The 21,251-nt window shown below is 43.7% G+C and overlaps 1 protein-coding gene across 1 annotated transcript; it reads left to right on the top strand.

Annotated features, from left to right (window-relative positions):
- The first annotated feature begins 2,888 nt into the window (after positions 1–2,888).
- Positions 2,889–19,740, top strand: LOC127927529 (alpha-2-macroglobulin-like). Its single transcript, XM_052513995.1, is given in 38 exon segments — positions 2,889–2,971; positions 3,935–4,022; positions 4,178–4,358; positions 4,730–4,886; positions 5,411–5,463; positions 5,800–5,820; positions 6,071–6,236; positions 6,333–6,417; positions 7,137–7,287; positions 7,393–7,513; positions 7,931–8,040; positions 8,915–9,088; positions 9,854–10,081; positions 10,435–10,501; positions 10,575–10,720; positions 10,850–10,999; positions 11,321–11,473; positions 11,608–11,695; positions 11,880–12,030; positions 12,281–12,506; positions 12,575–12,701; positions 12,788–12,909; positions 12,991–13,042; positions 13,120–13,203; positions 13,298–13,381; positions 13,384–13,473; positions 13,943–14,018; positions 14,162–14,318; positions 14,410–14,484; positions 17,300–17,462; positions 17,712–17,902; positions 18,160–18,375; positions 18,518–18,642; positions 18,870–18,960; positions 19,067–19,135; positions 19,265–19,370; positions 19,457–19,510; positions 19,661–19,740. Coding segments are annotated over 36 exon segments (4,383 nt in total). The 5' UTR covers positions 2,889–2,971; positions 3,935–3,936; the 3' UTR covers positions 19,498–19,510; positions 19,661–19,740.
- Positions 19,741–21,251: the final 1,511 nt, after the last annotated feature.

Consider the following 21,251-nt stretch of genomic DNA (forward strand, 5'->3'; position numbering starts at 1 on the left):
ATCTCACTGATCATCCCTAAAGCCAACACCTCATTCGGCCGCCTTTCGTTCCAGTACTCTGCTGCCTGTGACTGGAACGAATTGCAAAAATCGCTGAAGTTGGAGACTTAACTCCCTCACCAACTTCAAACAACATCTCAGCTAACCGATCGCTGCAGCTGTACATAATCTATTGGTAAATAGCCCACCCATTTTCACCTACCTCATCCCCACAGTTTTTATTTATTTACTTTTCTGCTCTTCTGCACACCAATATCTCTACCTGTACATGATCATCTGATTTATCACTCCAGTGTTAATCTGCAATATTGTAATTATTCACCTACCACCTCATGCCTTTTGCACACATTGTATATAGACTCCCCTTTTTTTCTACTGTGTTATTGACTTGTTAATTGTTTACTCCATGTGTAACTCTGTCTGTTCACACTGCTATGCTTTATCTTGGCCAGGTTGCAAATGAGAATTTGCAAATGAGAACTTGTTCTCAACTAGCCTACCTGGTTAAATAAAGGTGTTCTCAACTAGCCTACCTGGTTAAATAAAGGTGTTCTCAACTAGCCTACCTGGTTAAATAAAGGTGTTCTCAACTAGCCTACCTGGTTAAATAAAGGTGTTCTCAACTAGCCTACCTGGTTAAATAAAGGTGTTCTCAACTAGCCTACCTGGTTAAATAAAGGTGTTCTCAACTAGCCTACCTGGTTAAATAAAGGTGTTCTCAACTAGCCTACCTGGTTAAATAAAGGTGAAATAAAAATATAATCCAATAGAACTACCACTCTGCACCTGATCAGACCACATCACAACATGCAGACTAGAATATGGGATTTGTAGTCCTAAATGAGCCATACCTACCTATGCCAGAGACCTGATGCCAGGGGAGCCATCTTGGGTCCTACTCCAGGTAGTTGTACCAGGCCTTCCACTGTGTTAGGGATGTGATAATGGAATTTATTTGATCATGTGAATGATTAGAATATTCCACCCTGAAACCATATGTTTGAGGGTTAAGACTGTGTTTTTTAATGAAGACTGTAATAAAAATCCTAACGGGAAGTGTTATGATGGGATATAGGCCTATAACAGTCATTGATGAATATCGAATGTACATGTATTGGTTTGAATTCATCTTGGATACCATTTAAGTTTCCAGATAGTACACGAGGTATCAGTGTGTATTATTTAGTCACTAAGGGTGGATTTATAATGGGATTTATTTGATCATGTCAATGATTAGAATATTCTTTAACCATATGATTGTATGAAATTGATTAGAATCATGATGAAATTGATTAGAATCATGAGATTATTCTAATGGTGTGTGTGGTACCACTAAGTGAGTACTGATGGTGATGGTGGCCACACAAAATATTGACACTTTGGGTCCACTCACTTTTGTTGCCACTGTTTAGACATTAATGGTTGATGTGTTGAGTTATTTTGAGGGGACAGCAAATGTACACTGTTATACAAGCTGTACGCTCACTACTTTACATTGTAGCAAAGTGTCATTTCTTCAGTGTTGTCACATGAAAAGATATACTCAAATATTTACAAAAATGTGAGGGGTGTACTCACTTTTGTGATATACTGTATACATCCGTGTGTGTAGGTTATGTCTATTATAGTATCTTAAAAACAGACTGAGCGAGATTCGGTGCCGACCTTGGCCGGGGCCGCTGAGAGTACTTCCCAGGGTCTCCCTATCTTGAGGGAGGATGGGGAGTAAGTCACGGATTCCCTAAACTTTGTCGGCTGGGTAGGAGATGTTAGTGTGAATGTGTGTGAGTGAGAAGCCAGTATAAAATGAATTGTTTTGTACAACAGACCAGCGCTCTCGTCAATAAACTTTCTGACTATCGTAGCTGGGCCTCCGTCTGATTCACTTCAACCAGTTTCTTACAAATTCTGGGCTTCAGGCTGAGGACTTCATTGAATTGGGTTTATGAACATTGAGAACATAATTCTCGTGACAGGATGTTCCCTCTAAACTCCCTCTGGAGCATCACTGACGTCTGCTTCAGGTACTTCACCTTGGTCTGGAGGGGGGTAGGAAAGAAGACAGTAACGACTACCTCATCATCATCATCATGTGCAGTAACGACTACCTCATCTCTGTACAACACACATAGAATTATCTGTAAGGTCCCTCAGTCGAGCAGTGAATTTCAAACACAGATTCAACCACAAAAACGAGGAAGCTTTTCCAATGTCTCACAAAGTAGAGCAGATGAGTTGGTAGATGGGTAAAAATAAAAAGCCGATATTGAATATCTCTTTCAACATTAAGTTATTAATTACACTTTGGATGGTGTGTCGATACACCCAGTCACTACAAAGATACAGGCGTCCTTCCCAACTCAGTTGCCAGAGAGGAAGGAAACTGCTCAGGGATTTTACCATGAGGCCAATGGTGACTTTAAAACAGTTACAGAGTTTAATGGCTGTGATAGGAGGGGATTCAATTATCTGTCCTGCGTTACCCCGATGGAAGGATTGTCCGGGATGCCTCTGGAGCATGAGCCAGGTGCCCCTTTAAAGCCATCTCAAAACAAAGCGATGTAGGTCAAATCAAATGTTATTTGTCATATGCGCCGATACAAGTGTAGACTTTTCCGTGAAATGCTTACTTACAAGCCCTTAACCAACAGTGCAGTTCAAGAAGAGGAAAATATTGACCAAGTGGACTAAAATAAACAGTAACACAATAAGAATAACAATAACGAGGCTATATACAGGGGGCACCGGTACCGAGTCCACATGTTAGTTGAGGTAATCAACATGCTGCCTTGTTGACAATATGATCGAGCATTTGAAATGGACGTTCAGTCTAATCGAACTCCCTGAATATCCAGCAGGTGCGAGCGCTTAGTAATTAGAAGGGGAAAAAGTCCGGAACTAAGGATATTTATAGGGACATGACCGACGGGGGATGTTTACTTTCGACTGAGTCCACAAACAACCCGCTGCGGTGAGTATGCCTAGTGCACAGGTGTTCTAGCAACTTGTGTTGCAATCATATACCCAAAACAATAGTTTTTAAATGTTACTTGCATCTGGTCTTTTACAGGATATACCAAATGCAATCCAAAAGGGTTTAGCAACATAATACTGTCTCCTAGTGCACGTTACACTTTTGCAATCTGTGTTTGGTGCCCAGTTTCTCGCCCGATATATTGTAACTCTGTTTAGAAGTAAAACAGTAACCTACATGCAATTGAGCCTTTTTTACCGACCTGTGTCTGTAGCCTGGTCTCATGAACTATATGTAACATAGTAAATCTGACAGGCTGAAATCTGTATGAAATGTTAAGTTTGGTATTTTTACAGAAGACTGACAGCTACAATAACCAAAAGGGTGGAGGGGTGGGTGTAGTAAAACTGCCGTATAACATTTTGGGTAATAAGCAACTTCATCATCTAGTTAGCTAAAAGGGTTAAGGTTAGCCAACATGCTAACCACCTTTACTCCTAATGTTAGCTACCTAGTTCATGTTGGCCACAACAAATTGGAATTTGTAAGATGTCTATTTTTAACATCATATGAAATGGATGGACATCCACGAATGTAATACATATAAAATGTAATTAATATATCATACTTGGTTTTGCGTACAAAATGGTCTGAGACCTGTTTGGGGAAGCTTCTCCCTGTCTCGTGGTATGTCAGTGGGTCGATGCTTCTGATATGGAGTGCATGGTTTGCAGTGCCCAGGAAAGAATTTTAAATTCAATTGTTTGGTCTCTCACCCCCTTCTGTAGAATTGTATTTTATTAGCCAACCCTTAACCTATATCTCCTAACCTGCTGTGGAAGCTCTAACCTTATAGGTGAAGTCAATTGACAATCTGGATCCCATCTAGACACAACCTGTATACTGTGCAGTAGGAATACTGGGTCATAACAGACTTGGTGGTTTATTTTTCTCCTTTAGTCATGGTTCTTCCTGGGCTTCAGGTTTGGAGATGGATACTCTTTGCCTGCATTCACTGGCGTTGTGTCTGTCAAGAGACTCCAAGACCGTAAGTCCATCTGCAGTTAGAATTTAGTGATCAGACTTGTCAGAGCAATTTTTCACCTATCCTTTCTGCAGATCTTTATCCCCTCTTGTATATTTCAACTGGCTTTGGGTTTAGAGATGTACTGATTTTCCTGTTGCCGGGTGTGTTCTCTGTAGGGTTTACATGGTAGCCGTTCCTGCAGTGATCCAGGCAGGCTCAGAGGCCAAGCTTTGTGCCAGCCTTCTGCAGCCCAACGAGACCCTGGTCATGACCGTATCTCTGATGGCCGACGGGCAGAACAAGAGACTTCTCCACCAGAGTTCTGACCAAGAGTTTCACCTCTGTTTCCAGTTTCAGGTCAGCCCAGCACTGGTGGACTTTCAGAACCATTCCATTAAGAGTGGACTGTACTGCTCAGCTTTGATGCATCGCTTAGGTTCTTTGTGCAATGCCAGCTTGTTTTATGGCAAATGTCAGTGGTGGCCTACTAGAACTTTTCTTCCAATTTGTACCAGGTTTTGATTGAATGCTAGTATATACTATTGAGACCATTTCTATATGTAACTTCCAGTAGGCTGAATGCATAATGGGATCCCTGCAGGAGTTAACCGCTCTACCTTGAAGTGGCTAGTGGCTCTTACCAACTGGGCCACACGGCACCACATTTGAATGTCCTATGTTATCGGTCCGTTTGTTCACCGGCGTTGCCCCGTTTCCGTCCCTGACAGGCGCCTAGTGTGAAGAGCGACGAAGTGCAGAACTTTAAGGTGGAGGTTCGAGGAGAAACATTCCTATCAACAGAGGAGAGAAGGGTCATGATCAAACCCTACAGCCCCATGACGTTCATCCAAACGGACAAACCAATCTACAACCCAGGACAAACGGGTAATGTTAGAGCCGGTACACCTTTAGTCTGGTTGCTAAGAAACGGGCCAATGTTCTGTAATGGTTTACTCCGGGGCTTTGACCTTTTTGGGCCCCTGACCCCACTTTGACATCAACAGTTATCCACGACCCCACCGTGCTCCCTTTGTTTATTTGAGGCCATAACAGTATTACAATGAAGTACTGTCGGACTGAAATCTGAAGGAAGTATTGTTTGAAATGCATTAGGCAATAATTGTGTAGAAAAGAACACCATCATTGCTGGCAATGCTCTTCCCCAGTCTGTTCTAACGTCATGCGTGGCTTATGAGGATTGTAGAGAGAAACGGTAGACATCTGAAGAGCCTCGTTGTTCAGGAATGTGGTGCAGATGCAGTAAATCCCCCTGGGTTCAATCAGGATATGTACACTGGAATCAGGCTGGAAATCCTCAACCAGTATTTCTGGGAATCCTTGGAATTGAGAAAGTTGCCTGAAATTCTGCTTCTAATATTCTCATTGTGTTTGTCGTTGGCTGTTTACAGTGCTTTTTAGAGTCGTCACCTTGGATACCCATTTTAGCCCCGTCAATCAGCTGGTGAGTTGAAAATATACGTTTGACAATAGTATTTTAGTTCAGTCTCTACTATTTCAATCCACGATGCAGAAGTGTCACACTACTGTGATGGACATAGCAGTCTGGTATTATGTACAGCAATCAACCAGCCAGGACATGAGGCTTCCTTTCATATAGGTCAGATTGGAATGTATGGGATCATCTTTTCCCGAGATTGAATTGCAAATGCTACATGTGATGTTTACGTTAAGTGACCAAGCCAATCACCTGTCTAGTAGCTGTAGACGGCTATGCTCTGTTTTGGCATTGGAGTTCTTAATGAAACATGACTCCATCTCTTGTCTTTGCCCTTCACAGTACAACATTGTGGAACTTGAGGTAAGATCCTTGTTGGTGTAACTTTATGTTGACTGTCTGTGTAAAGACTGCAGCATTATGACTCCCCCTGCTAGCTAGGTCCTCATATCCACCTACTGTAGAAGATACTTCCAATCAGCGTTGTGTGTAATCTGGGCCCTCTTCAGTAGATGAATGTTGCAGATAGAACTGACTCCTTGTCCTGTATACCGTTGTGAACTTTCCACAACGTCGTGTCCTGCTGAACATGCCCCTTCCTATGAACCAACAGGATGTTAATCACAACCGGATTGGACAGTGGGTTAACACTACATCCAGTGGCAACATTCTGCAGCTTTCTCACCCCCTGAACTCTGAAGCACCTGTAGGATCCTATACCATTGTAGTGTGGATTGGTGAAGAGAAAATCTACCACAACTTCAAGGTAGAACAGTATGGTAGGTTGAGTTTCTCTTTCATGCTCGGTAATGTTGCATCAATGCATCACAATCCTGGAACGTTGTGGAGTTGACTGCTGTTCTTTTTATCTGTAGTTTTGCCCAAGTTTGAGATCAAAATGAACCTCACTGACAAGATCAGTGTTGTTCAAGAAGAGTATGAAGTGAAAGTGTGTGCAGAGTGAGTAAACACTATTGGTGATTTGCAATGTACTGTAGTTACAAGGTGATGTGTAACTCCACTACACGTCATTAATTATCTCATTACGTGAAGGCAGACCTGGGTTGAATTACTATTAGAAGTATTTTTTATTTACAGTGATATAGGTGATCAATGTCAGAGGTATAGAATACAATATAAACATATGAGATGAGTAATGCAAGGTATGTAAGCATTACTAGTGACTAGTATTCCAATGATGTCAAGTCTGTAGGCAGCAGCCTCTGCTAGTACTGTAGCTTCATTTGATAATACACTTGGAAATGTATGCATTTGAGGATACTCAAATACACTTATTTAAATCTAAAAGTCCTTAAATATGCATGTGGTCTGCATTAATGACCCATGCTAATTGAAGACCTATAGTGCTACTGCGCAAGTCTTAAACTGCTGCTAGGATCCCTGAGATTTGTTAGTGGCATTTACATGAACAGCTGGTTCTTCGGTCATAAAGCATCTCAAATTAGGATGGCAGTTCTAGGATCAGGTCCCAGCCTGACATGTGACCTTGTTCATTATGATCTATAGTTAAAACTGATCCCGTTCTGAGGCTCTATGAATACAGGTCCAGATTCATTGACCGTGTTAAACGCCTGACTTCAAGCCTTTAGGTCTTATGTTTTTAATATGGTAACTGGATGTAGGAAGTTGACACTTGTCTTGTTGTGAATTGAAATCAGATACACGTATGGGCAGCCTGTACCTGGTAAAGCAGGGGTCAAGTTGTGCCGACCTTTGGTGGACAATGCAGTGATACCAATAACAATTGATGAGCGAAATCCACAAGGAGTTCCTGATTACACACCTCCATGCCACAAAGAGTCAATAGAGGTCTGTATGCTTTCCTAAAACGAGTAGTGCTGTTTTTACCAACATGTTACATTTTGAATGGGATTTAAATGTGTTTTTATGTGTGGTTCTGCTTGCTTTTCCTAGATGGACCATACTGGCTGTGCTTCTTGTGTCTTCAACATGGCACTTTTCACAAAGAATGCAGGAGAGAAATTGCTTGGAGACGTGTTTAGTTTCCATGCAGAAGTACAGGAGGAGGGGACAGGCAAGTCCTCATCACAATCATTATGAGATGCATCATGTTGTTGACTCAATACAAACCCTTCATTTCACTTCAGCTGATGGCGACGTAACTGTTGCCTGTTTAATTAGATCAGGTTCCCTAACTGTCCTGGGGTTCCCCCTGAGTTTTGGTTTTTGCCCGAGCGCTACACAGCTGACTGAAATAACCATCTCGTAATGTAGTTTTGATTTGAATCTGCTGGAGTGCCAGGGCAAGAAACTACAAGGTGCACCCAGGGGGGGTCCCAGAACTGAGTTTGGGTTACTCTGCGTTGGCTCAAGGTTTTGTAAGAAAGGGCTTTTTGACCGTTGGTGCTGCAGCAGGGTGTTGTGTAATGCTGTTTTAATGGAAGCTGTTTCTGTATTGTGAAATAAAACTATATTTGTTTTCATTTGACAGGTATTACACTGTCTGAGGAAAAAAATGTAGAACTGTCCTATGTGATTGGAGAATTCACATTTGTTGACACGCCCCAAATCTATGAGCATGGATCAATTATCGAAGGCAAGGTAAGTCCAAATGGTGTTCCTGTTGCATTGTGGATGCTTGGTTTGTCCTGCTTCCTGAACTACCAGTATGTGGTGTTACGCCCCTGAAAACAGGGGAGAAATAATCACGAGAGTGATACGGTGTTGTATTCTCAAGTCAACATTTAGTTCAATCATTTCACAAAAGTAACACATTACATAACAGAAAAACCCATTATACAAATAACACAGCAAAATATCTTATTAACAACACGCATGTTCATTCACAATCGACATAAAATGGCAGCTACTCTCAGTACGACGCTATTCTTCACTTCAACCGAGCAGGGCTAATATTAATCTCTTCAAACTTAACTCTAACTTCCTCAAGACGTTACTAAAACACACCTTAAACACTCTTGACATGTTCGCTAGTTATAACATTTAAATTACAATTTTTATCATCAATAAAGTACCTGAAAACAGGGGAGAAATAATCACGAGAGTGATACGGTGTTGTATTCTCAAGTCAACATTTAGTTCAATGAGAAAAGACCGCGAATTTCCCCAGGAATATGGAGACCAGAGCAATCGATCTCCGGCTCATTAGCTTAAGAGCATTTCGTAGATCACAGATTAACACTTTTAGGCACCACAAAATAAAGTAATCAATATAACGTTTATACATTACTCTCACAATTCGTACCCTTTGACAGATTTGAACTTTAACACAATTATATGAATGTTATCAATCTCTATCAACTAATACTGAATGCATCTTTTTGACCTTAGATGTTTTAAGATCCTCACATACTATGAACTTACTAATACTTTTCAATGTATAACAGGCTATGAATATGTCCTTTAACCTGTCACAGTGTCACTTCATTCATACAACACCCCCCTTTTTCTTCAGATAAATGCTGTTGGATATAACAACACACCCATCTCTGACATGTTAGTCTACCTGTTCGAGGAGAAAGGCTGGTCCTCATATCTACGACTACAGAACCTAACCACGGACAGTCGTGGTATTGCCAGGTTCTCCGTCAACACAACCAGTCTGCCCAAAGAGAATATTAACCTCGTAGTAAGTATGATTCCTTCTAGGTTTGAGAGACTTTATACTCTATGCCAGTGTCTGGGACTAAACAATATCTACGTTTTAAATAGAACTATAACTAATTAAACTTATAATAAAGAGTATATCTAATTAATAATGTCAATTCATAAGGAAGGATTGTGGCTTTTTAAGCAAGCAAAAAGGGTCGTTAACCTACGGTTGAACCGACTCAACTTAGCTCTGGGATGTTTAGATAAGATGGAGAGTTCCAGATAATGGAAAAGTCTTCTAAATGGTGATGGATGAAGGTGAAGATTCCAGAAGTTAATCTGGATAAGTGAGTGAGCTAGTGGGTTGGAATCAACTTTTGAACCTGTTCTTTCCTGGTCATAGGAGGAAAGACATTTTATAACCTACATATTTAGTATATAAACTGTTTGTGGTTTCATGGCAGTGAGCTCCGAGAATAAATACTATCATCTAATTTTGATAAGACTGGTCTTTTATACAAATAAGAATCTTACAAATTCTTAAACAGAGTGCATTTAATTAATGAACGCATATAGGAATTATGACATTCCTGTGACGGGGCAACCGAAACGTGCACCGCTTGGGGTCCCCAGGACTGTTGGGGAAACGATGCCCAGAGGTCATGACCTTAACAGGCTAGGTGGAAGTAAGGTGGATCTGTTACCATATTGCTTCCTGTCATCCCCTCAGATCCCCACTGTATATAGGACGGGTTCTAGGGGTTGATTTAGGATTGGGCCTTTAGTTACTGTTCCTTTCCAGGTGAGCGACACCCCACAAGTGGAGTACCCAGGATACAGGGTCCCCTATTTCAACAGAGGGCAACACCTACTCTCGCTGATCCAGCCCGCTGACATTAAACCGTCCAGCTCCCTGGCTATTCAGAAGGTGGAGAAACCACTGGCGTGTGGGCAGGCGGTGTCGATCACCATCCGCTATGCCATCGTAGGGGAGACTGTCCCAAAGGGCTCTGTGGCTGTCCTCTACCTGGTGAGTAGAACCAGGAACAACCTGCAAACCCATGGTGCCTCTCAAATAGCACCATATTTCCTATTTGCACTCCTTTTGACACACTTTCATAGGAAGGATGTTCCTAAACTACACCAATAGTCCTAATCAACCACCGTAACCCAACCTTGCGCATGTTAAAAATTGGAATTCGTAATATACATTTATCAAATTCATAACCTATAGAAAATGGATGATGGGCATCCACAAATGAATAGGTGCTAACGTATCATGCTAATTGGAGTCTGGATTTGTTAACCGTGTTACGTCTACCCCGTGAGTCCAGGTTGCAACGTCTCCACTCTGTTGCTGAGAACTGTTTCCTTTCCCTCCAGGCCTTGTCCAGAGGGGTCATAGTTCAGCATGGACACATCAATGTTACTGTGCAGCAGGACAGTCCTGGTGAGTGAGTTTCATTAAGTGATTCTGAACATTCTGGAAGGTGCTTAATGAGTGACCTGCTCTTGCGTTGCAGTAGCTGAGGGTGACGTCACCTTGACGTTGGCAGTGGTCCCAGAGATGGCGCCGGTGGTTCAGCTCCTGGTGTACAGTATGCTACCCAGTGAGACTGTCATCGCCCACAGCATGAACTTCCCCACTGAGAAATGCTTCAGGAACAAGGTGTGTGGAGGAGTCTGGCATATCCCCAGTAACTGTATATCACAAACATTGTTGTCCCTTTATGAAAGGTGTCCAGTATTTCCATGCAGACTGTATCATACCTGGAGTAATGGTATCTGTGTCTGCCAGGTGTCGGTGGAGTTCTCTCCCTCCAACGCTGTCCCAGGGGAGGAGAACACCCTGCATCTCTCGGCCCGGCCCGGTTCCCTCTGTGGCCTCGGTGCTGTTGACCAGAGTGTTGGCGTCATGGAGCCAGGGAAGAGGCTGGATGCTGACAAGGTAACACGGCTCACTGAAGTGAACAGCGGTGGTACCACCGTACCTACTGTTTTGGTGGTGCTGGGAATTACAACCAGTGACTACAGCAGACATGGAGTGGATCTGTTCACTGTTGGGAGCTTTTATCAAATGTGATGGGACTCATTCTCTGGCTTGAGGCCCACTTTCTATTGTCTCTCAGTAACTGGAAAGCACCTCCTTGTTGATGGGACAACTTTCTAAACGTTTTAGCAATGGACAACAAAATGGAGTGTTTCCCCAAGTAGTCGTTTCGGTCTGTTCTGTTTGGTAATTTCACACCTCCCTGTTGTCCCTTTCCAGATATTTGATTTGTTACCGGTCAAGGAGACGACCTATATTCCCTACGAGCTTGAAGATCCGGTAGCGTGTTTACGCGTTAGACCAAGGAGATCCATAATACCACACCCATATGGACCGTCTGAGCAGACAAACGATCCTTATGCAGTTTTTCAGGTAAATATTTCTGCCCTGTTTTCTCAACTTGATGAATCAGTCACCATACTGTTACAATGTGTTAATCTTACACTGTTAAACTTAATAGAATGACAAACAGACTTTTATTACTAAATTGGTTCTGCTTTTTCTAGACACTGGGATTGAAGCTAGCGACTAACCTGGATATAAGAGTACCTTCCTGCCTCAGTTACCAGGGGAACCAGTACTATCGCTCCTATGGTGAGATGTCCTGACCAACCCTTATTCTCATTGCCAAGTCTAATGAATCTTGGGTTATGGATGACCTTTTGCTAGAATAACAAAGCCTGGTTAAACTGGTCTAAACACTGCATGCACTCACTGAGCCCAGCAGCATTCAGTCTATTTTTAACTTGACACTAATGGCCATGTTTTGTGTCGGTAGTAGCTTACAGCCCAATGGCTAGGCCTGGATCAGCGGGTCCTAGACTTGAAATGGCTGTGGCTGGTGGACTTGCCGCTCCACCTCCGCCACCCATACAGACGGTCCGTACATTCTTCCCTGAGACATGGATTTGGGACCTTGTGGAAGTTGGGTAAGTGCTCTGCGGAGTGAGGCCGACCTCTGGTGAAAGCCCTCTTAGCTCTTGCCTCATATCCAAACAGTAGTGGTGTAGATTAGGAACCTGAACCTCTGTAAACTGAGGAAAGACCCTTTGACCTCAATGGGTGTCCCTGGTTAGATAAAGCTTAAATGCATTTGTAACAACAAACTGTGTTGCAATTAGTCCTTCTCTATTGCTCACTTGGTGGCTTTCTGTTTGAACTCTGACCTCTGTATTCCAGGGAGTCTGGATCTCTAGATGTCCCCCTGACAGTCCCAGACACCATCACCACCTGGGAGACTGAGGTCTTCTGCCTGGCCCCCAGTGGCTTCGGTCTGGCTCCTCTGGTGGAGCTCACGGTCTTCCAGCCCTTCTTCCTGGAGCTCACCCTGCCCTACTCAGTCATCCGGGGAGAGCACTTTGAGCTGAAGGCCACTGTGTTTAACTACCTCTCCAAGTGCATCATGGTACGACACTGCACCAGGATGGTTTCTTGAGTTGTATTGTTATCTTACGCCGTGTTCCTCTTTGGCAGGTTTCTGTGACTCCAGCTCTTTCCTCAGACTACACTCTCACACCCTTGCGTGATGTCCAGGACTCCTCGTGCTTGTGTGCCAATGGACGAAAGACCTTCAGTTGGACAATGGCCCCCTCTGTCCTGGGTTAGTCTTCATCTGTTCAAACGGCAGAATACCTGAGTTGTGTACTGTCACCGTATTGGATGTTGTGTAACCTGTACTGTGTGTAGGGGTTTTGAACGTGTCTGTTAGTGCGGAGGCTGTCCAGTCCCAGACTGCGTGTGACAATGGGGTTGTGAACGTACCGGAGAGAGGACGCGTTGACACAGTCACACGGAGCCTGCTGGTGAAGGTATGTAGTCTACTGCTGTGGGAGAACTAACGTTAGGTAGCACAGATACTGCCTCTGAAATGAATCCCTCTCCTCCTCCAGGCTGAGGGAACAGAGAAGAGCCACACCTACAACTGGTTGCTGTGTCCTACTGGTCAGTAATGAATCAACGTTGAATGTTCACGGTGGTTGACGTGATCATCTTCATTCAGCTCCTCTTTGTGTCCACAGGAGAAGCTCTGACGGAGGAGGTGGAACTGCAACTTCCCCAGAATGTGGTGGCTGGCTCTGCTAGGATTTCCCTCTCAGTTCTGGGTAAAATAAACCATTGTGTAGTGGTGGGAAGACGACCCTTCTCCAGTGACGATGCTGCTGTTTGCTGTAACGGAAGTCCCTTGTTTCTCTGTAGGGGACATCCTGGGTCGGGCCCTCAACAACCTGGATGGACTGTTGCAGATGCCGTATGGGTGTGGGGAGCAGAATATGGCCCTGCTCTCCCCAATATCTACATCCTGGAGTACCTGAGGAACACAGAGCAGCTCACGCCAGCCATCCTAGAAAAGGCCACCAAGTTCCTCACTAGTGGTAGGAGAGTCCCTTAAAATCTGTCTATTAGATGCCAAATCCACAAACCGGGCTGGATTTGTCCAATTAGAGGATTTTGTTTTTTTATTTTAGTGTTTCTCCACGGTGTACCCTGCTGTCATGGTGACGGCGGAGCTTCATAACAGATGATATCAATGTCTTAACATCACTGACCCAACACATGGTTTTCTACTGAAGTCATTTGATGGTAGAATATTGACACTGTCTCAAAGCACCCGATTCCTTCCATAGGGCAGGACTCGCCAACCTTGTTACTGTCCTGTATGTAGGTTTTCACTCCAACCCTAATCTCGCTCCCCTTCTAATAATTAGCCGGTTGAATGGGGTTAATTCCAACTTGGTTGGAGGGTAGCTCTCCATGAACAGGGTTGGGGAGCCATTTGGGGCACAACTCTGGGAATAGAACGGTGACGCTTGGTCACCGTTGATGATGATAACCCATCGGCAGGTTACCAAAGGCAGCTGAACTACAAGAATGCCGACGGTGCGTACAGCACGTTTGGACAAGGCTTGGGGAACACCTGGTGAGTACGTGGCTTGTTTTTAACCTACTGGTAGTTTCAATGACATATTGACCAATCAAATGGCATCTCTGGCATGGAGACAATGGATAGGACAGCTGACGTGTGATGTCAGGGCTTTTAAATGAATCCACTTATTTCTTCAGGCTGACTGCTTTTGTCTTGAGATCCTTTGGCAAAGCCCAGTCTTTCATCTATGTTGACCCGGCAACGATGGAGCAATCCAAGACTTGGTTGGAACGTCAACAAGGCCAACATGGCTGTTTCAGAACTTTAGGGAAGCTCTTGAACAACCGAATGAAGGTATTTGTATTGCTAATAAACTGGTTGTCTGTTTCGTCAGACCGGCCATAGTTTGATTTCAACAGGCTAGTGTCTTGACATTGTTTTCTAGGGTGGAGTGACGGATGAAGTCACACTGACGGCTTACATCACTGCTTCAATGCTGGAGCTCAACATGTCCGTGACGGTAAGTAGCTTCACTCCATGGAACCATTCATTTCTCTCTCACACCGTCATTACAGGCAACTCATTCAGCCTCCTGTATGAAATCTGTCTTACATCAACTGTCATTTACAGCTTCTACGACGTAGTGAAGTAATTTCTCTGCTAGTAGCCTATGAAATAACGAAGAATGGGCTTAGATATGTAAGGGAACACCCCCCTGAAATGGACAAAAATGAATGGGAAGTCATTGGCACTGGACAAACCATATCACTCAATTCGGCGTCGTTTTGTTCAAAGTTGATTGCAAATGCCATATGGCAAATGCCAGGTGTAACACTTTGAAAATCCAACAGGTGGCGAGCGCGCTCCACTGTGGTTTTTCATATTGCAAATGCAACACAAGTCAACATCAAAGCACAATTTTTAAAAAGTGAAAAAAAAATGCAAAAACCTAGCAACCCCTTAAAGTGTTTTCTGGACTGTTTTCAAAATTATTTTGATTTGTGTCAATTACACATGTATAAGAATTTCATCAACATACTTTAGTCATTTTTAAAATTATTTTTACTTGTGCATAGGTTTTGTCCATTTGCAATGTGATTTCATAGGAAGTCAAAAGTCACTATTTTTGGCGCCATAACAAATTTGACATGCTCAAAAATCCTGCAGAAATGCCAAATTGACTGGCCTGATGAACACAGGATGGCCGGGCATTGATCGCTCGTTGTGTTTTCTTTATGTCCATTGGTTTATGTTTTCTCACTTTTGCAAATTCACTGTGCATTTGCAATATGGTTCAATGGGCATTTACCATCACGAATTTGTCATGCTATAAATAATAATAATAATAATATATGCCATTTGCAGGCTTTTATCCAAAACTTACAGTCATGTGTGCATACATTCTGATCCCGGGGGCTGTTACAAGCGCCATGCTCTACCAACAGCTACAGAAGGACCATAAAAATCTGCAGGAATGCAAAATTGATGGCTGGGCAGTGATTCTGGTACCTCACTGTTTAAATATATTGCAACTGGACAATAGTCACCAGCAAGTCACTGTCCATCAGTCAATTGGATATATCACTTTTTTGTTTAGTAGCCAACTATCACATACTACAGAGCTGGCCCAAAATTCACAACGCCTTCTATTCAAACCATAATAAAAACGTAGTTGCGTTCCAGCTGCGGGTCCAGTTCTGATGTTATGTGTAGGCCTAGCTGAGGCAACCCTGAATCCCAAGTTTTGGCTCGATAGGTCATTTGGTGCCCGAGCAAGACCCTAATTGGTGCTGAAAATACACTTTTTTTTCCCCCATGCCTTGCTACGGGGTCCGTCTATGGGCCGAGGCGGTCGCAATGCACCTAGTCTGGGACATTTCTAAATGTTGTCATTTTCGTGATGGTCAAAATGAATTGAAGTCATTGCAAATGTACGAGGCTGTTTCTCGGTCCGAGAACCTTCTAGAGCCACGTAACTCACCACGCACTCACCATCGACCTGAGGTCCAGAACAGATTTTGGAATTCTAGGTCTGACGTTTCTTTTAAAGTTCCAACAAGGTTAACTAATACAGGCACTGTGTCTCTACGCACCCCAATGGGTCCCTCCTGTCAAGCTGTGTGTGATTTAGTTTCTTTTACATTTTATGGGAAAAATGACTGATTTCCAGTTCATGGGGGTTGCCTAATCACACATGAAGTTTTGAAAAGATCTGACCTTTTTAACCCTTGGAAACAGCCAATATGACACCATTTAAGGCACTTCCGGTTGGCACAGGAAGCTATAAATAAACTCATATCCTGACTGGGGTATGCCTTTACAGAATCCTGAGTTATTTACGGAGGGTTTAGTGAGTTATTTCAGAAAATCACAAATCTCGCAGAGCTCCGCAGCACACTTTAAAAAGATTTGTATGAACACCCTGCAACTGGATCTGTTAACTGTTTAAAACAAAAAAAAACATCACCAATTTGACATTGTACGATTTCTCTTAAATGACGATAGATAAATGGCTGGTTCTTTTTTTTTTTTATTGACACCAGAGGCTCCTTGACTTTGACGTGAAGCGGAAAAATTATTGCTCTATTTTCATTTTGGACCTTTCTTCCCAGAAAAATGGCCACAACTCAAAAACCGTTGAGGCCCTGGAACAAGATGGCGTCTAGGCCAACTGCCCATTATGCCTAACCTACACTCACCAAGTTTCGGCCGAAATATTTTCCGTCTAGAAGGCCACGTCGTGATTCGTTATGTTTTGTACATTTGCAATATGATTGCTGCTTATGCCCTCTTGTGGGATTTACCGGGACAGTGGAAAAATGCAAATTGGATTATTTTATAAAACGGAAACCGAACGTCTGAGTTCGTTTGACTTCCCGGTAGATCCGGCCCTGCCGCACGGCCCGACGCCGTCCGTGAATTTTAGAAAAGTTTTCGGAAGTCTAGTAAGGGACCGTATATTTGCAATATGGACTTTCTCACTAAACATATGGCAAAATGTTCCCTTAAGGTGTGTTGCTACTGATATTAGGCTCTGTATGCTACTGTAAAGTGAGAAAGGAAATGTGCTGTTGTCTGGTCCCAGATCTGTTGGTGTTTATTTTTAGAGTGCCATGCCTCTTTAGCAGGGGACCTCTGCATATACACAAATTATACCCTTTACAAATGTAATAAAATGTACAAGGACAAACAATCCCGTTCGTCAGCAAAAAGTGTTCCCTGATCAACAATTTGAACTGCCTGAGGCCCCAGAACAGCAAGTTGAATGGAACCCAGTCCAAACTGATCTGGAACCAGGCTGGCTTTTAATGTGCTGCTGTCATTCTGTGCTCTAGGATCCTGTTGTGGACCACAGCTTGTCTTGCCTGAAGAACTCCACCAGTGATTTGTCCAACACCTACGCTACTGCTCTGCTGGCCTACACCTTCACCCTGGCGGGTGACATGGAGACACGGGCCCGGCTTCTGCAGCACCTCGACACCATCTCATTTCAAGAGGGTGAGCGATATCCTGGTAGCGCTGTCTTGCCTGGATAATGGAGTACTCCTAAAAGCGCAAACCCTCAGACCATCTGGCACTCCAGATGGGCCCAATAAAATTATGAATTTTAAATTATTAAGACAAAAATACTCTTCCTACTAAAATAGTTTTGGACATGAATTGGAGCGGTCAGAACTTTGTATTGTGTAGTCTGTATTAGGATGAATAAGCTAGTCCTTATTCTGGAGTGTGCTCCTCAACCCTCAGGGGGTCTCCTGCACTGGTCCCAGTCCTCCTCGGAGACCTCACCCTCCCTGGAGGTGGAGATCAGCTCCTACGTTCTGCTGGCGTCCCTCAGTGCCTCTTCTCGGTCGACCTCTGACCTGGGCTACGCCTCCCGCATCGTCAGGTGGCTGGTGAGGCAGCAGAACGCCTACGGAGGCTTCTCTTCCACCCAGGTATACTTCCTAAACACCAGTGGTCTGAAATGGTGCACTAGTACAAACATTGACTCGTATCAGACCACAGGGCATGTGTTCTCCATGTCCAACCTGGTGAGGCTCACTTCCACTGATAGAGCCTAGAAACCATCATCCTAATGGATGGAATTGGGATTTAGTCACTTTAGCAACTGTTCAATGTGAGGAAATTAATCAACCCTTTAAAATGGTCTCTTTTCATTTTGAACTGATTGTCCTGTGGTGTGCATGTCTAGGACACGGTGGTGGCCCTCCAGGCCCTGGCTCTCTACTCCACCAGGGTGTTCAGTAGAGGAGGAGCCAGCACGGTGACGGTAAGGTCTCCCAGTGGGGACCGGTGCCTCTTCCATGTGAACCAAAACAACAAGCTTCTGTATCAGGAGAGGGTGCTGCAGGACACAGAAGGGAAGTACAGCATTGAAGTGCAGGGCAGTGCTTGTGCCTCAGTGCAGGTCAGTGAATACACATCTCTGCTCCAGTCCTGTGGCGCAAGATGCACTTTAATACACATTACAGGGAAGCTGTTTCTTCTGGCTCATAAAATGTTTGTATTCGGACAGGATGGTTTCCCTGACTTCCTCTTCTCTATCCCAGGTGGTGCTCCGCTACAACGTCCCTACTCCTACCAGAAGCACAACGCTCAGTATCCAGGTGACTCCAGAGATGGACTGCAACAGGAAGTCTTTGAGACCCAGAGTCACGCTGAAGCTCCAGTCTCTGTAAGAATGAAGGACAAATTTGTATGAATTATTTTAAATGTGTCATCTTGGAGCGTGATCTGCAGAATGGGTTTGACCCAAATGAATTAGTGCTATACCTGTGTATAGGTTATTGACCTTCTCGTTGGTACCTCGGCTTGGATCAGTCGGAATGCTTATCTGGTCTTTATGGCTAAAATAATCCAAGCATTTGATTATTCAAATCCGTTGTCAATCATCTTTCTCAGATATCATGGAAAGGAGCTCACCACCAATATGATTATAGTGGATTTGAAAATGCTCTCTGGGTTTTCTCCAGATCCAGACTCTTTGGGGAGGGTGAGTTGTTGGGACCTTTATCCGTGGATGTCTTGCCTCATCTGTGTCCCTTTGTTTAAGGATGAAGGTTCTTTGTTCATGCAATATCAATGACTTGTCTTCACAGCTGAGGGGTTCAAGTCAAGTGGATCGTGTTGATATCAAAGATGACCATGTGTTAATGTACTTGACAGAGGTGAGGTGAAAACCATCTATCGGTTTGAAACCATTCACATGGCGCTTCATTTAAACATAATATATTTTGATGTACAGTTACTTCTGCTTGATCATTTAATGACCCGTGTGTTTGTTTTTCTCCCAACAGCTGATATCACTACTTCCTTTCCGCATCACCCTGGACATCATACAGGAGCTCCCAGTACAGAATCTAAAGCCAGCAGTGGTCAAGATCTATGACTACTACCAGCCAAGTAAGTTACTCTACTAACCCCTCTTCTGGGGAACATTTGGTCAACTTGTTTTCATTTACTGAGACGGAGCTGTCTTGCGGTTACAGGTGACCAGGCTGAGACAGAATACGTCTTCCCTTGCAACTAGGGGTTCCAAACTGGTGAGCTACTTGAGATCTGTAGTTATTGGTGATGAATTGTGTTCTAGGTGACTCGCGTACTATACATGATTTTAGGGAGCCAGTCTTCCTTTAATCTAAATGCTGGTCAGTTTGCTGACGGCTTCATTAAATGTCTTTGCTCCTCGACAGATGGAAGAAGATGTCACACCTGCAACCCTTGAGACGTCTTTCAAAAACTATGGATCTGGAAATAAAGTGTTTGATTAGAACCCCTTTCTGGAGCCTTTTGTCTTTGAGTAGTGAGGTGAATATTGAGGCAGTGGTGTTCATCCTGGGGTACATTAAGGAATGTGATTGGGTCCAGTAAACAGAGCACCTCTCTGGAGGTGTAGTTTCCATCTGTGCTGTTAATCAGTGTCGCCAATTGTACAAAAGTGTACGTAACTTTGGGTTCTCATCTGTTTTGTTCCTCAGTCTGTGACATGGACCCCTGTAGTCCTGCTTCTCAAGGGACCCTGGTTTTTTTATTCTTCTGGTTATGAGTTCCTGATGAATCGGGGCAAGATGTGGTGGTCAACGCCTCACAAATCAATGAGATTGACGCCTCAACAGAATCTAGAACTGACCCAACAGATTAGAGCCCTACTGACGACCCAACAGATACTCTAGAGCCCTAGACCCAACAGCTAGAGCCCTACTGACGACCCAACAGATACTCTAGAGCCCTACTGACGACCCAACAGATACTCTAGAGCCTACTGACGACCCAACAGATACTCTAGAGCCCTACTGACGACATGACTCGCATCTCGTTCAGACTTTAGTATGCAAACATACTGGGATTAAGAGTAGCTGTGAAAAGCAGTGTTTCTGACCTGGCAATGGTAAATAAAACACATGTTCTGGGTTGACTACTGTACATGCTGAGCTGTCAAACTAAGTTCTGGGTTGACTGACAGCTCAGCATGTACAGTAAACTAAGCAATTACTCTACTTTTGACGGCGGTACAATACTAGATGTTTCAGTTCAGAAGATTTAGCAAGCCAGTACTCAGGAATTGTTAAACAACAGTGAACACATATCACCATGTGAATTGTTCCCATGTTTCATGAGCTGAAAAAAGATCCCAGAAATGTCCCATATGTACAAAGGAAGCTCTCATTGCGCACAAATTTGAGCATTTTTGACTTTTCCACTTGACAGGTGGGGCTGATGACACGTGTTCACCTTGTGCTGAGGACAATGAGGTCGCTCTGAAATGTGCATTTGTCGCAATGCCACAGCTGTCAAGTTGAGGGGCCATGCAATTGACATGCTTACTGCAGAAATGTCTGCCAGAGCTGTTGCCAGATAATTGAGTTATTTCCTGTTTCCTGCATCAAGTCATTTGTAAAGAATGTGCCAGTACTCCCAACCGGCCTCACGACCAGGAATTGTAATCCTGCCAGCCCAGGAACTCCACATCTGGCTTCACCTGCAGCATCGTCAGACCTGGCAGCTGATGACACTGGAGTATTTCTGGCTGAAGTAAAGCCTTTTCATTGGGGGGGTCACTGATTGTCTGGCTCAGTGGGTGGGCCTATGCCCTCCCATGTAATCCATAGATCAGGCCTCATTTATTTCAATTGACTGCTTTCCTTATATAAACTAACTCTGAAGTTGTTGCATGTATATTAATGGATAAGATCAACCCACTTCAGTGGTCACTGTTACGGGTGTATTCTACCCATAAACTCAGATTAGGACCCTGACAGTCAGTTGGAGCCAGTAAGGCAGAGG

The sequence above is a fragment of the Oncorhynchus keta genome, unplaced genomic scaffold, assembly GCF_023373465.1.
Source record: "Oncorhynchus keta strain PuntledgeMale-10-30-2019 unplaced genomic scaffold, Oket_V2 Un_scaffold_1494_pilon_pilon, whole genome shotgun sequence".
Lineage (NCBI taxonomy): Eukaryota > Metazoa > Chordata > Actinopteri > Salmoniformes > Salmonidae > Oncorhynchus > Oncorhynchus keta.